Below are 15,424 nucleotides of genomic sequence, written 5' to 3'. Positions count from 1 at the left end.
AGATATACAGATATACAGATATACAGATATACAGATATACAGATATACAGATATACAGATATACAGATATATAGGTATACAGATATACATATACAGATATACAGATATACAGATATACAGATATACAGATATACAGATATACAGATATACAGATATACAGATATACAGATATACAGATATACAGATATACAGATATACAGATATACAGATATACAGATATACAGATACAGATATACAGATATACAGATATACAGATATACAGATATACAGATATACAGATATACAGATATACAGATATACAGATATACAGATATACAGATATACAGATATACAGATATACAGATATACAGATATACAGATATACAGATATACAGATATACAGATATACAGATATACAGATATACAGATATACAGATATACAGATATACAGATATACAGATATACAGATATACAGATATACAGATATACAGATATACAGATATAAGATATACAGATATACAGATATACAGATATACAGATATACAGATATACAGATATAAAGATATACAGATATACAGATATACAGATATACAGATATACAGATATACAGATATACAGATATACAGATATACAGATATACAGATATACAGATATACAGATATACAGATATACAGATATACAGATATACAGATATATAGATATACAGATATACAGATATACAGATATACAGATATACAGATATACAGATATACAGATATACAGATATACAGATATACAGATATACAGATATACAGATATACAGATATACAGATATACAGATATACAGATATACAGATATACAGATATACAGTATACAGATATACAGATATACAGATATACAGATATACAGATATACAGATATACAGATATACAGATATACAGATATACAGATATACAGATATCAGATACCAGATATACAGATATACAGATATACAGTATACAGATATACAGATATACAGATATACAGATATACAGATATACAGATATACAGATATACAGATATACAGATATACAGATATACAGATATACAGATATACAGATATACAGATATACAGATATACAGATATACAGATATACAGATATACAGATATACAGATATACAGATATACAGATATACAGATATACAGATACACAGATATACAGATATACAGATATACAGATATACAGATATACAGATATACAGATATACAGATATACAGATATACAGATATACAGATATACAGATATACAGATATACAGATATACAGATATACAGATATACAGATATACAGATATACAGATATACAGATATACAGATATACAGATATACAGATATACAGATATACAGATATACAGATATACAGATATACAGATATACAGATATACAGATATACAGATATACAGATATACAGATATACAGATATACAGATATACAGATATACAGATATACAGATATACAGATATACAGATATACAGATATACAGATATACAGATATACAGATATACAGATATACAGATACACATATACAGATATATAACAGATTACAGATATACAGATATACAGATATACAGATATACAGATATACAGATATACAGATATACAGATATACAGATATACAGATATACAGATATACAGATATACAGATATACAGATATACAGATATACAGATATACAGATATACAGATATACAGATATACAGATATACAGATATACAGATATACAGATATACAGATATACAGATATACAGATATACAGATATACAGATATACAGATATACAATATACAGATATACAGATATACAGATATACAGATATACAGATATACAGATATACAGATATACAGATATACAGATATACAGATATACAGATATACAGATATACAGATATACAGATATACAGATATACAGATATACAGATATACAGATATACAGATATACAGATATACAGATATACAGATATACAGATATACAGATATACAGATATACAGATATACAGATATACAGATATACAGATATACAGATATACAGATATACAGATATACAGATATACAGATATACAGATATACAGATATACAGATATACAGATATACAGATATACAGATATACAGATATACAGATATACAGATATACAGATATACAGATATACAGATATACAGATATACAGATATACAGATATATACAGATATACAGATATACAGATATACAGATATACAGATATACAGATATACAGATATACAGATATACAGATATACAGATATACAGATATACAGATATACAGATAACATTACAGATATACATATACACAGATATACAGATATACAGATATACAGATATACAGATATACAGATATACAGATATACAGATATACAGATATACAGATATACAGATATACAGATATACAGATATACAGATATACAGATATACAGATATACAGATATACAGATATACAGATATACAGATATACAGATATACAGATATACAGATATACAGATATACAGATATACAGATATACAGATATACAGATATACAGATATACAGATATACAGATATACATATATACAGATATACAGATATACAGATATACAGATATAGATATACAGATATACAGATATACAGATATACAGATATACAGATATACAGATACAGATATACAGATATACAGATATACAGATATACAGATATACAGATATACAGATAAAGATATACAGATATACAGATATACAGATATACAGATATACAGATATACAGATATACAGATATACAGATATACAGATATACAGATATACAGATATACAGATATACAGATATACAGATATACAGATATACAGATATACAGATATACAGATATACAGATATACAGATATACAGATATACAGATATACAGATATACAGATATACAGATATACAGATATACAGATATACAGATATACAGATATACAGATATACAGATATAAAGATAAAGATATAAAGATATACAGATATACAGATATACAGATATACAGATATACAGATATACAGATATACAGATATACAGATATACAGATATACAGATATACAGATATACAGATATACAGATATACAGATATACAGATATACAGATATACAGATATACAGATATACAGATATACAGATATACAGATATACAGATATACATATATAAAGATATACAGATATACAGATATACAGATATACAGATATACAGATATACAGATATACAGATATACAGATATACAGATATACAGATATACAGATATACAGATATACAGATATAGATATACAGATATACAGATATACAGATATACAGATATACATATACATATATTCAGATATACAGATATACAGATATACAGATATACAGATATACAGATATACAGATATACAGATATACAGATATACAATACACAGATATACAGATATACAGATATACAGATATACAGATATACAGATATACAGATATACAGATATACAGATATACAGATATACAGATATACAGATATACAGATATACAGATATACAGATATACAGATATACAGATATACAGATATACAGATAACAGATATACAGATATACAGATATACAGATATACAGATATACAGATATACAGATATACAGATATACAGATATACAGATATATAGTATACAGATATATATACAGATATACAGATATACAGATATACAGATATACAGATATACAGATATACAGATATACAGATATACAGATATACAGATATACAGATATACAGATATACAGATATACAGATATACAGATATCAGATATACAGATATACAGATATACAGATATACAGATATACAGATATACAGATATACAGATATACAGATATACAGATATACAGATATACAGATATACAGATATACAGATATACAGATATACAGATATACAGATATACAGATATACAGATATACAGATATACAGATATACAGATATACAGATATACAGATATACAGATATACAGATATACAGATATACAGATATACAGATATACAGATATACAGATATACAGATATACAGATATACAGATATACAGATATACAGATATACAGATATACAGATATACAGATATACAGATATACAGATATACAGATATACAGATATACAGATATACAGATATACAGATATACAGATATACAGATATACAGATATACAGATATACAGATATACAGATATACAGATATACAGATATACAGATATACAGATATACAGATATACAGATATACAGATATACAGATATACAGATATACAGATATACAGATATACAGATATACAGATATACAGATATACAGATATACAGATATACAGATATACAGATATACAGATATACAGATATACAGATATACAGATATACAGATATACAGATATACAGATATACAGATATACAGATATACAGATACAGATATACAGATATACAGATATACAGATATACAGATATACAGATATACAGATATACAGATATACAGATATACAGATATACAGATATACAGATATACAGATATACAGATATACAGATATACAGATATACAGATATACATATATACAGATATACAGATATACAGATATATAGATATACAGATATACAGATATACAGATATACAGATATACATATATACAGATATAGAGATATACAGATATACAGATATACAGATATACAGATATACAGATACACAGATATACAGATATACAGATATACAGATATTCAGATATATAGATATACAGATATAGATATACAGATATACAGATATACAGATATACAGATATACAGATATACAGATATACAGATATACAGATATACAGATATACAGATATACAGATATACAGATATACAGATATACAAATATACAGATATACAGATATACAGATATACAGATATACAGATATACAGATATACAGATATACAGATATACAGATATACAGATATACAGATATACAGATATACAGATATACAGATATACAGATATACAGATATACAGATATACAGATATACAGATATACAGATATACAGATATACAGATATACAGATATACAGATATACAGATATACAGATATACAGATATACAGATATACAGATATACAGATATACAGATATACAGATATACAGATATACAGATATACAGATATACAGATATACAGATATACAGATATACAGATATACAGATATACAGATATACAGATATACAGATATACAGATATACAGATATACAGATATACAGATATACAGATATACAGATATACAGATATACAGATATACAGATATACAGATATACAGATATACAGATATACAGATATACAGATATACAGATATACAGATATACAGATATACAGATATACAGATATACAGATATACAGATATACAGATATACAGATATACAGATATACAGATATACAGATATACAGATATACAGATATACAGATATACAGATATACAGATATACAGATATACAGATATACAGATATACAGATATACAGATATACAGATATACAGATATACAGATATACAGATATACAGATATACAGATATACAGATATACAGATATACAGATATACAGATATACAGATATACAGATATACAGATATACAGATATACAGATATACAGATATACAGATATACAGATATACAGATATACAGAAATACAGATATACAGATACAGATATACAGATATACAGATATACAGATATACAGATATACAAATATACAGATATACAGATATGCAGATATACAGATATAGAGATATACAGATATACAAATATACAGATATACAGATATACAGATATACAGATATATAGATATACAGATATACAGATATACAGATATACAGATATACAGATATACAGATATACAGATATATAGATATACAGATATACAGATACACAGATATACAGATATACAGATAAACATTTACACAGATAAACATTTACACAGATATACAGATTTACAGATATACGGATATACAGGTATAGAGATATACAGATATACAGATATACAGATATACAGATATACAGATATACAGATATACAGATATACAGATATACAGATATACAGATATACAGATATACAGATATACAGATATACAGATATACAGATATACAGATATACAGATGTACAGATATATAGATATACAGATATACAGATATACAGATATACAGATATACAGATATACAGATATACAGATATACAGATATACAGATATACAGATATACAGATATACAGATATACAGATATACAGATATACAGATATACAGATATACAGATATACAGATATACAGATATACAGATATACAGATATACAGATATACAGATATACAGATATACAGATATACAGATATACAGATGTACAGATATACAGATATACAGATATACAGATATACAGATACACAGATATACAGATATACAGATATACAGATATACAGATATACAGATATACAGATATACAGATATACAGATATACAGATATACAGATATACAGATATACAGATATACAGATATACATATATACAGATATACAGGTATATAGATATACAGATATACAGATATACAGATATACAGAAATACAGATATACAGATACACAGATATACAGATATACAGATACACAGATATACAAATATACAGATATACAGATATGCAGATATACAGATAAACAGATATACAGATATACAAATATACAGATATACAGATATACAGATATACAGATATACAGATATATAGATATACAGATATACAGATACACAGATATACAGATATACAGATATACAGATATACAGATATATAGATATACAGATATACAGATACACAGATATACAGATATACAGATAAACATTTACACAGATAAACATTTACACAGATATACAGATATAATACGGATATACAGGTATAGAGATATACAGATATACAGATATACAGATATACAGATATACAGTATACATATATACAGATATACAGATATACAGATATACAGATATACAGATATACAGATATACAGATATACAGATGTACAGGTATATAGATATACAGATATACAGATATACAGATATACAGATATACAGATATACAGATATACAGATATACAGATATACAGATATACAGATATACAGATATACAGATATACAGATATACAGATATACAGATATACAGATATACAGATATACAGATATACAGATATACAGATATACAGATATACAGATATACATATATACAGATATACAGATATACAGATATACAGATATACAGATATACAGATATACAGATATACAGATATACAGATATACAGATATACAGATATACATATATACAGATATACAGATATACAGGTATATAGATATACAGATATACAGATATACAGATATACAGATATACAGATATACAGATATACAGATATACAGATATACAGATATACAGATATACAGATATACAGATATACAGATATACAGATATACAGATATACAGATATACAGATTATACCAGATATACAGATATACAGATATACAGATACATACTATACAGATATACAGATATACAGATATACAGATATACAGATATACATATGGTATATTAGATATACAGATATACAGATATACAGATTTACAGATTATACAGAATACAGATATACAGATATACAGATATACAGATATACAGATATCAGATATACAGATATACAGAGTATACAGATATACAGATATACAGATATACAGATATACAGATATACAGATATACATGATATACAGATATACAGATATACAGATATACAGATATACAGATATACAGATATACAGATATACAGATATACAGATATACAGATATACAGATAGACAGATATACAGATATACAGATATACAGATATACAGATATACAGATATACAGATATACAGATATACAGATATACAGATATACAGATATACAGATATACAGATATACAGATATACAGATATACAGATATACAGATATACAGATATACAGATATACAGATATACAGATATACAGATATAAAGATATACAGATATACAGATATACAGATATACAATATACAGATATACAGATATACAGATATACAGATATTACGGATATACAGATATACAGATATACAGATATACAGATATACAGATATACAGATATACAGATATACAGATATACAGATATACAGATATATAGATATACAGATATACAGATACACAGATATACAGATATACAGATATACAGATATACAGATATACAGATATAGATATACAGATATACAGATATACAGATATATAGATATACAGATATACAGATATACAGATATACAGATATACAGATATACAGATATACAGATATATAGATATACAGATATACAGATATACAGATATACAGATATACAGATATACAGATATATAGATATACAGATATACAGATACACAGATATACACATATACAGATATACAGATATACAGATATATAGATATACAGACATACAGATACACAGATATACAGATATACAGATATACATATATACAGATATACAGATATACAGATATACAGATATACAGTTATACCAGATATACAGATATACAGATATATAGATATACAGATATACAGATATACAGATATACAGGGATATACAGATATACAGATATACAGATATACAGATATACAGATATACAGATATACAGATATATGGATATACAGATATACAGATATACAGATATACAGACATACAGATATACAGAATATACAGATATGCAGATATACAGATATACGGATATACAGATATATAGATATCACAGATATACAGATATACAGATATACAGATATACAGATATACAGATATACAGATATACAGATATACAGATATACAGATATACAGATATACAGATATACAGATATACAGATATACAGATATACAGATATACAGATATACAGATATACGGACATGCAGATATACAGATACACAGATATACAGATATACAGAGATACAGATATGCAGATACGCAGATATACAGATATACATCTATACAGATATGCAGATATACATATATACAGATATACAGATATACAGATATACAGATATACAGATATACAGATATACAGATAACAGATCTACAGATATACAGATATACAGATATACAGATATACAGATATACAGATATACGATATACAGATATACAGATATACAGATATACAGATATACAGATATACAGATATACAGATATACAGATATACAGATATACAGATATACAGATATACAGATATACAGATATACAGATATACAGATATACAGATATACAGATATACAGATATACAGATATACAGATATACAGATATACAGATATACAGATATACAGATATACAGATATACAGATATACAGATATACAGATATACAGATATACAGATATACAGATATACAGATATACAGATATACAGATATACAGATATACAGATATACAGATATACAGATATACAGATATACAGATATACAGATATACAGATATACAGATGTACAGATATACAGATATACAGATATACAGATATACAGATATACAGATATACAGATATACAGATATACAGATATACAGATATACAGATATACAGATATACAGATATACAGATATACAGATATACAGATATACAGATATAAAGATATACAGATATACAGATATACAGATATACAGATATACAGATATACAGATATACAGATATACAGATGTACAAATTATAGAGTAGGGCTATGGTACACCAAAATTTATATGCATTTTATATAGAAAAACTTATAATTTGTTTTATACACATTTTTAATATTGGTTTGCTATATTTTCTATAGTGAAACTAGTGTATTGGTCTACAGTAAAAGAGAAAAAATATAAACATGACTGCGACTCATGGTAAATCATCGCATCAAAGATATACCCACGGCTATATCCGTGGTATGAAGCTATCGAGAAATATTTCGTACTCAATAAGCGGAAAAGCTTATAAATATTACAGAAAAAGTAATTCTTAACATATAAAACTTTCAATTGAATTCAATTCACGTTTCAAATAAGAGCACCAATAGTTGTTTTTGTCAAGCACCTGCACCAAGTAGTTTATAAAGAAATTTTCAAAATATCAAATATTTTAAATCTGTCTAAATAATATATATATATATATATATTTTTATATTTACGTATGTTAATTTTCTTTTATTTGCAAAGGAGAAATATTCTTAAATAAAAAAATGCACATAATAAGTTTATAAGAGAATTCTAAAAATAGTTTTCATCTATGAAATGCGAATTGAATATGAAAAAAAATTGTTGTATAAATTTTTGGATGTGTATTTGCCATTCAACGTATGTGCTCAGCTCTAATTAACGAACGAGAGCTCAATAAAACAATAAAACATTACTTTTTATCTTATTCTTAAAAGTTATTTTTACAGTATATAATCGATACGATAATGTTGTTATGATTTCCCATATATATATATTTATATTTATATATAAGTATATTTTTGCATGCTGAAACTGTGATCTCTGTGAAAGTACTAATCCATTTTCTTATCTCGAAATGGCAGACAATATCAATATATTAAAATACATATCTATTCGACGATATATGCATAAAACGCATTGCTGGATACTAATTAGATAATTATCAGAGATGCATTGTTATATCAGTATGGTAAGTGTATTTATTTATATGCTTACAATTTTAGAGGCATTCTCTTATAATATGTTAGAATTTAAACCATTGAATTAGGTCTACTATTCAATTAAATTCAAAACTAATTCAAAAAATGAAATAATTTAAAAAATGAAAGGAAATGAAACAATTAAGATTTAATATTTTCCGTAGTTTGTATCGAGTATTAAAAAAAAAAATCAAATAAAACCCGGCAGCATTACGACACCAAGATTAGAACCAGGATTGCCTACGCAACAAAAAAGTGTTTTCACTTCCTGGCATTGAACCTAAAAACTCTCGGCAACGAGCATCGCCTCTACTAACATCGCCCCTAAACTGTTTAAACAGAAGGTTTAAAATCTCAACTAAAGTAGCACAATTTAATCGCAATTTCAATTCTTCGAATAGAAAGGAATACACGCATTTGAATCTATGTGTCATGTATAATAAAAATGCGTAGGCGTGGCGTTGCTTGCACTGTGCTTTTTGGCCAAATTTCAAATTGGCCAAATGTTTTGTTTAAAAACTTATGTTTTACTTAACGTATGTGAATGAAATTTTCAATATCTACATATTCTATTAGAGTTTAGTTAAAATGCCCTTTTTGCACTTAAATTTAACGGATTTGGGCAAATTCGGAGTCGGTATTAAAAATATAACAAGAATCAAAATTGTGGAAAATGTACATAGAACTAAATACAATAGACTCGGTTCAATAGACTCGGCTTGTCGTCCTGACAAGAATATATATATTTTATGGGGTCTGCCACGCCTCTTTTTGCCTGTTACAAACATTTGCACAAAATTTGCAATTTTTAATGGGATCAGGGTATAAAGATTAGAATTAGAGAATAGATTTTTGTTGAACCTCAATACTGTTTTCTATTAACTTAATAAATTAATACATTTATTTGCTCAATATTATTCAATCTTTGCAGAATAAGTACATACACATATACATATTTTTAATTATGCTTTACCTAACACAAGGCAATTGCAACTTCTTAAATGCACGTAGTCGCGACTTTGGAGTGCAAAGAACTGCTGATAGCAATAAGTTAGTCAAGGACGAGGATTCCAATTCCAATGTAGAGGATGGCGGTGTGCGAGCCGTTGGCGAAGTCTTTGTTCCAAAGACATTTTCAATGACTTCGCAGGAACCGTCATGTGAACAGCTACGCGCTATGTGGATGTGAGTTTTGATACATATATATATTAATTTCGTACACGAGTTATAATTAAGTTGCAAACACAGATTTTCCAAGAGACAATCCCGTGCAGCTGAAATAACAAATGAAATACCCACATATCGTGACCCCTTCACATATAATGTCTGGGAGCCACTCTACTCCAACTCTCGGTTGCTCGGCTCGTGAGTTTCTTTGACTTCGAAACATTCTGACTAAATTAATCATCTGTGTTCATTGTAGAATTCGAATGGGCGCTCGGGAACGTGCTCGATCCCCGGTATTTGGACGTGTTGTAAGTCGGGAGCCCATCATACCACAACGGATTTCATTTGAGCAACGCCAACGCCATCTGGATGGCAATACAAATGGAGCTAGCCAGGCCCGCTTATATGGAGCTGAAGTACGCCCGTCTGGAATTGGTGCTGGAGCTGGAGTTGGAGCTGGGGCAGCGGGCCCCTCTCCACGCAGATCCAGCAAAAACAGATATTTGGGCGTGTCAAGTAGCTCGGCAGCCAATAATGCAGCTGGAAACCATAACTCAGTGGCTGTACACGGCAGCTTTCAAAAGCTAAAGGAACTTATCTGGACAGAGCGTGCCAAGGAATTGACTCAACAGCGCCGAGCGGAAGAATTGGCAGCTCGAGCGGCTGTCCTCAAGGAAATCGCAAATGGTCAAAAGTATGTCTTTATCTTTTTTTGGATACAGATGAATCTACATATTTATCAAATTAATATTATTTTCTTTTTGCCGCTGGCGCTTTTAGTATATAAAGAAAAATATATATCATATCTTTTACTTTTGACGTCTTACGTTTTATTTAGCATTCAATCGTCATATAAGATACCCTTTAATAATCAAGGAGATTCCCTTCTAATGGATGAGAATCGCAGTCCTGATAGCAGCGACAATCAATATTTAAACGGCGAACGATTGTCAATCGCAAATGTGCAAAACTTTGATGCCAACAATGAGCATGCTGATCATAGTAACAGTGGTCCTCGACCGTCGACTCGTCGCATTGGAAGTGCCTACAGATTTTTACCTACTGGACATACGAGAAAGGAGACATATTTTACTAGCAACGTTGCCGACGGCCAGCCAAAAATATATTCTCGCATAAGGATACCAACCAATGCAGTCAATGCAGGTGATTCAAAAGAAAAAGATCAGCCATCTATCGGTATACCACGCACGTATCCAGTCCGACAATCCCATTTTAGGGAAAGGAATCGATCACTTTTGAAGCAGGTAAAATGCAATAAATTATATTAATATATGGTAAAACACGACTTTCTTCTATTCTATTATGAATGCGCTCTGTTTACTGCGTAGCTTACGTAGCGGTATGTCGATAGTTACATGAAGATTATAAATTTTGTGCAGAGCATACTAATGGAATTTGTATGCTTGTATTCAAAAAAATAAAAATCTATAGTATTTGAAACAGGGTTTTAATTGATTTAGTTGTAATGGATGTAAGGATGAGGAGGTATACAAAATCAAAACAAACAAACTCTGTATTCATTACAAAAACCTTCACAATGACTGTGAACAATAACGGTATTCAAGCTACGCTAAAAAAATTAAAATATAAAACAAGTAAGAAAGCTCTAGTCGGGGTGCCCGACTAGGAGATACCCTGATCCCAGTCCTCTGAGGTTTTAATATTTTCCGTAGGTTGTATCGAGTATTCAAAAAAAAAAGAAAACAAATAAAAATCGACATTGCGAGACTAGGTTTCGAACCCGGATTATTTGCGCAACGTGCACCAACTCTACCAACACCGCCACTTCATAATTAATAATAATAATAATAATAAAACAATAATAATAAAACAATAAGAAATGTTTCATCTCCACCGGTCTCGAGAATGTGTGCAAACGCATAGGAAAAATGCGTGCGCGTTGCGCTGCTGACATGTGCTTTTGCAAATTGGCCAAACGTTTTGTTTAATAACTTCTGTTTTACTTAATGGATTTTAATGAAATTTTCAGCATATGATCTACATATCCTATTGGCTTGGTTGAGATGCAAACGCTTTCACATAATGGCTCTAGTTCCAACTAAACTTAAATTTTATGAATTAGGGGGAATTTGGAGCCGGTATCCAAATCCAACAAAAATCAAAATTGCATAAAATATACATAAAACTAAACACAAAATTTGGGGCTATAGCTCTTAAGACGTTTGAGATATAATTTATTTACTGCATTTCAATAAGGTTTTTATTCGATAACAATTAAATGCGAATAGTTATCGACCTAGCAAAAAAAATTCAAATTTCAAGTCTCTAGCTCTTATAGATGCTGAGATCCACGCGTTCACACATACGGACAGACGGTCAGACGGACGGACAGACGGACGGACAGACAGACGGACAGGGCTCAATCGACTCGGCTTGTCGTCCTGATCAAGAATATATATACTTAATGGGGTATGCCACGCCTCCTTCTGCCTGTTACATACATTTGCACAAAACCATAATACCCTGATTTCCCATTTTCAATGGGATCAGGGTATAAAAAACGCAGATAGGATTAGGAGCAGGGTATCTCCTTGTCGGGCACCCCGACTAGAGTTTTCTTACCTTTTTATATTGTAAATATGATATGGTTGTATTTAAAAATGTTTATATTTCTTTTTTCAGTCCACACCGAATGAATACTTTCATCGAAACGCTAGAATAATGAGCAGTTTGCAATTTGTACCACAGACAGGGATTTCAAACGTGAAACAAGATTTCAATGAGAACTACTTAAGTCCATTAACTTCGATTGAATATGACACGAAGCCCGCTATAAATGCCCTGTTTTATTTAAACAATGACAATCTAGCCAATGAGGCTGGATTAACTCCAAAATCAAATCAACATGGCTTGGACTTTTACAACAATGATGCTTACTAAACTATTTTTTGTCAAATATAGTATGACAATTATTAATCCGAAATATATTTAAACAATATAATTGTAATTTTACTATTATTTTAATATGAACATGTAAATACAGAATATAAATGATTTAGCATCAATATACTTATAACAGGAAAAACGGTTGTCAATTTAACAAAAAAAAAATATATATATATACATGAAAGTTATATGGGTATATATAGTATATACCGGGCGCTCCAATTAGTTATATATATTTTAGTACATATTTAAGAAACTACTGAAGCGCCCGGTATGGTATATACCTACATATCATACATCAGTATGTACATTTCTACTTATCCACATGCAAAAAGAATGCATTTTCGGAGCAGAATCTGAAAAAGAAATATTTGTACATTTTCTTATCATGCTATCAATCTTAACTACTGACACGCACATGTTATTCTATACTATAAAACTTATGTTTGTTTTAAATTTAAGCAAAATACCCAATGTTCCGGCAAATGTATATATATTAATATCAAAACTGTATAAATAATGTTCATATATCTTAAAGTTACGATTATCTTAAGTAAAAATCCGAAGTATTAGAACAAAACTTTGATTTTATTTTAATGGGAGCTGTGAATGAAGATTAATATTGGATTATATACGCACGCCATATATATTCATATCTATATAAAATTCCTATTA

At 28.2% G+C, this 15,424-nt stretch overlaps 1 protein-coding gene across 1 annotated transcript; it reads left to right on the top strand.

The window, feature by feature from the left end:
• Positions 1-9,849: 9,849 nt before the first annotated feature.
• Positions 9,850-14,791, top strand: LOC111594137. Its single transcript, XM_030224319.1, has 7 exons — positions 9,850-9,971; positions 10,538-10,644; positions 11,586-11,839; positions 11,903-12,019; positions 12,078-12,515; positions 12,660-13,086; positions 14,486-14,791. Exons 2-7 carry the CDS (start codon positions 10,624-10,626, stop codon positions 14,741-14,743), a joined length of 1,515 nt encoding a protein of 504 aa, XP_030080179.1. The 5' UTR covers positions 9,850-9,971; positions 10,538-10,623; the 3' UTR covers positions 14,744-14,791.
• Positions 14,792-15,424: the final 633 nt, after the last annotated feature.

This window comes from Drosophila hydei, unplaced genomic scaffold, assembly GCF_003285905.1.
Source record: "Drosophila hydei strain 15085-1641.00,03,60 unplaced genomic scaffold, DhydRS2 tig00000541-arrow-arrow-pilon, whole genome shotgun sequence".
Lineage (NCBI taxonomy): Eukaryota > Metazoa > Arthropoda > Insecta > Diptera > Drosophilidae > Drosophila > Drosophila hydei.
The sequence above is the reverse complement of the archived record's forward strand: the minus strand, read 5'-3'. Positions and strand labels throughout refer to the sequence as shown.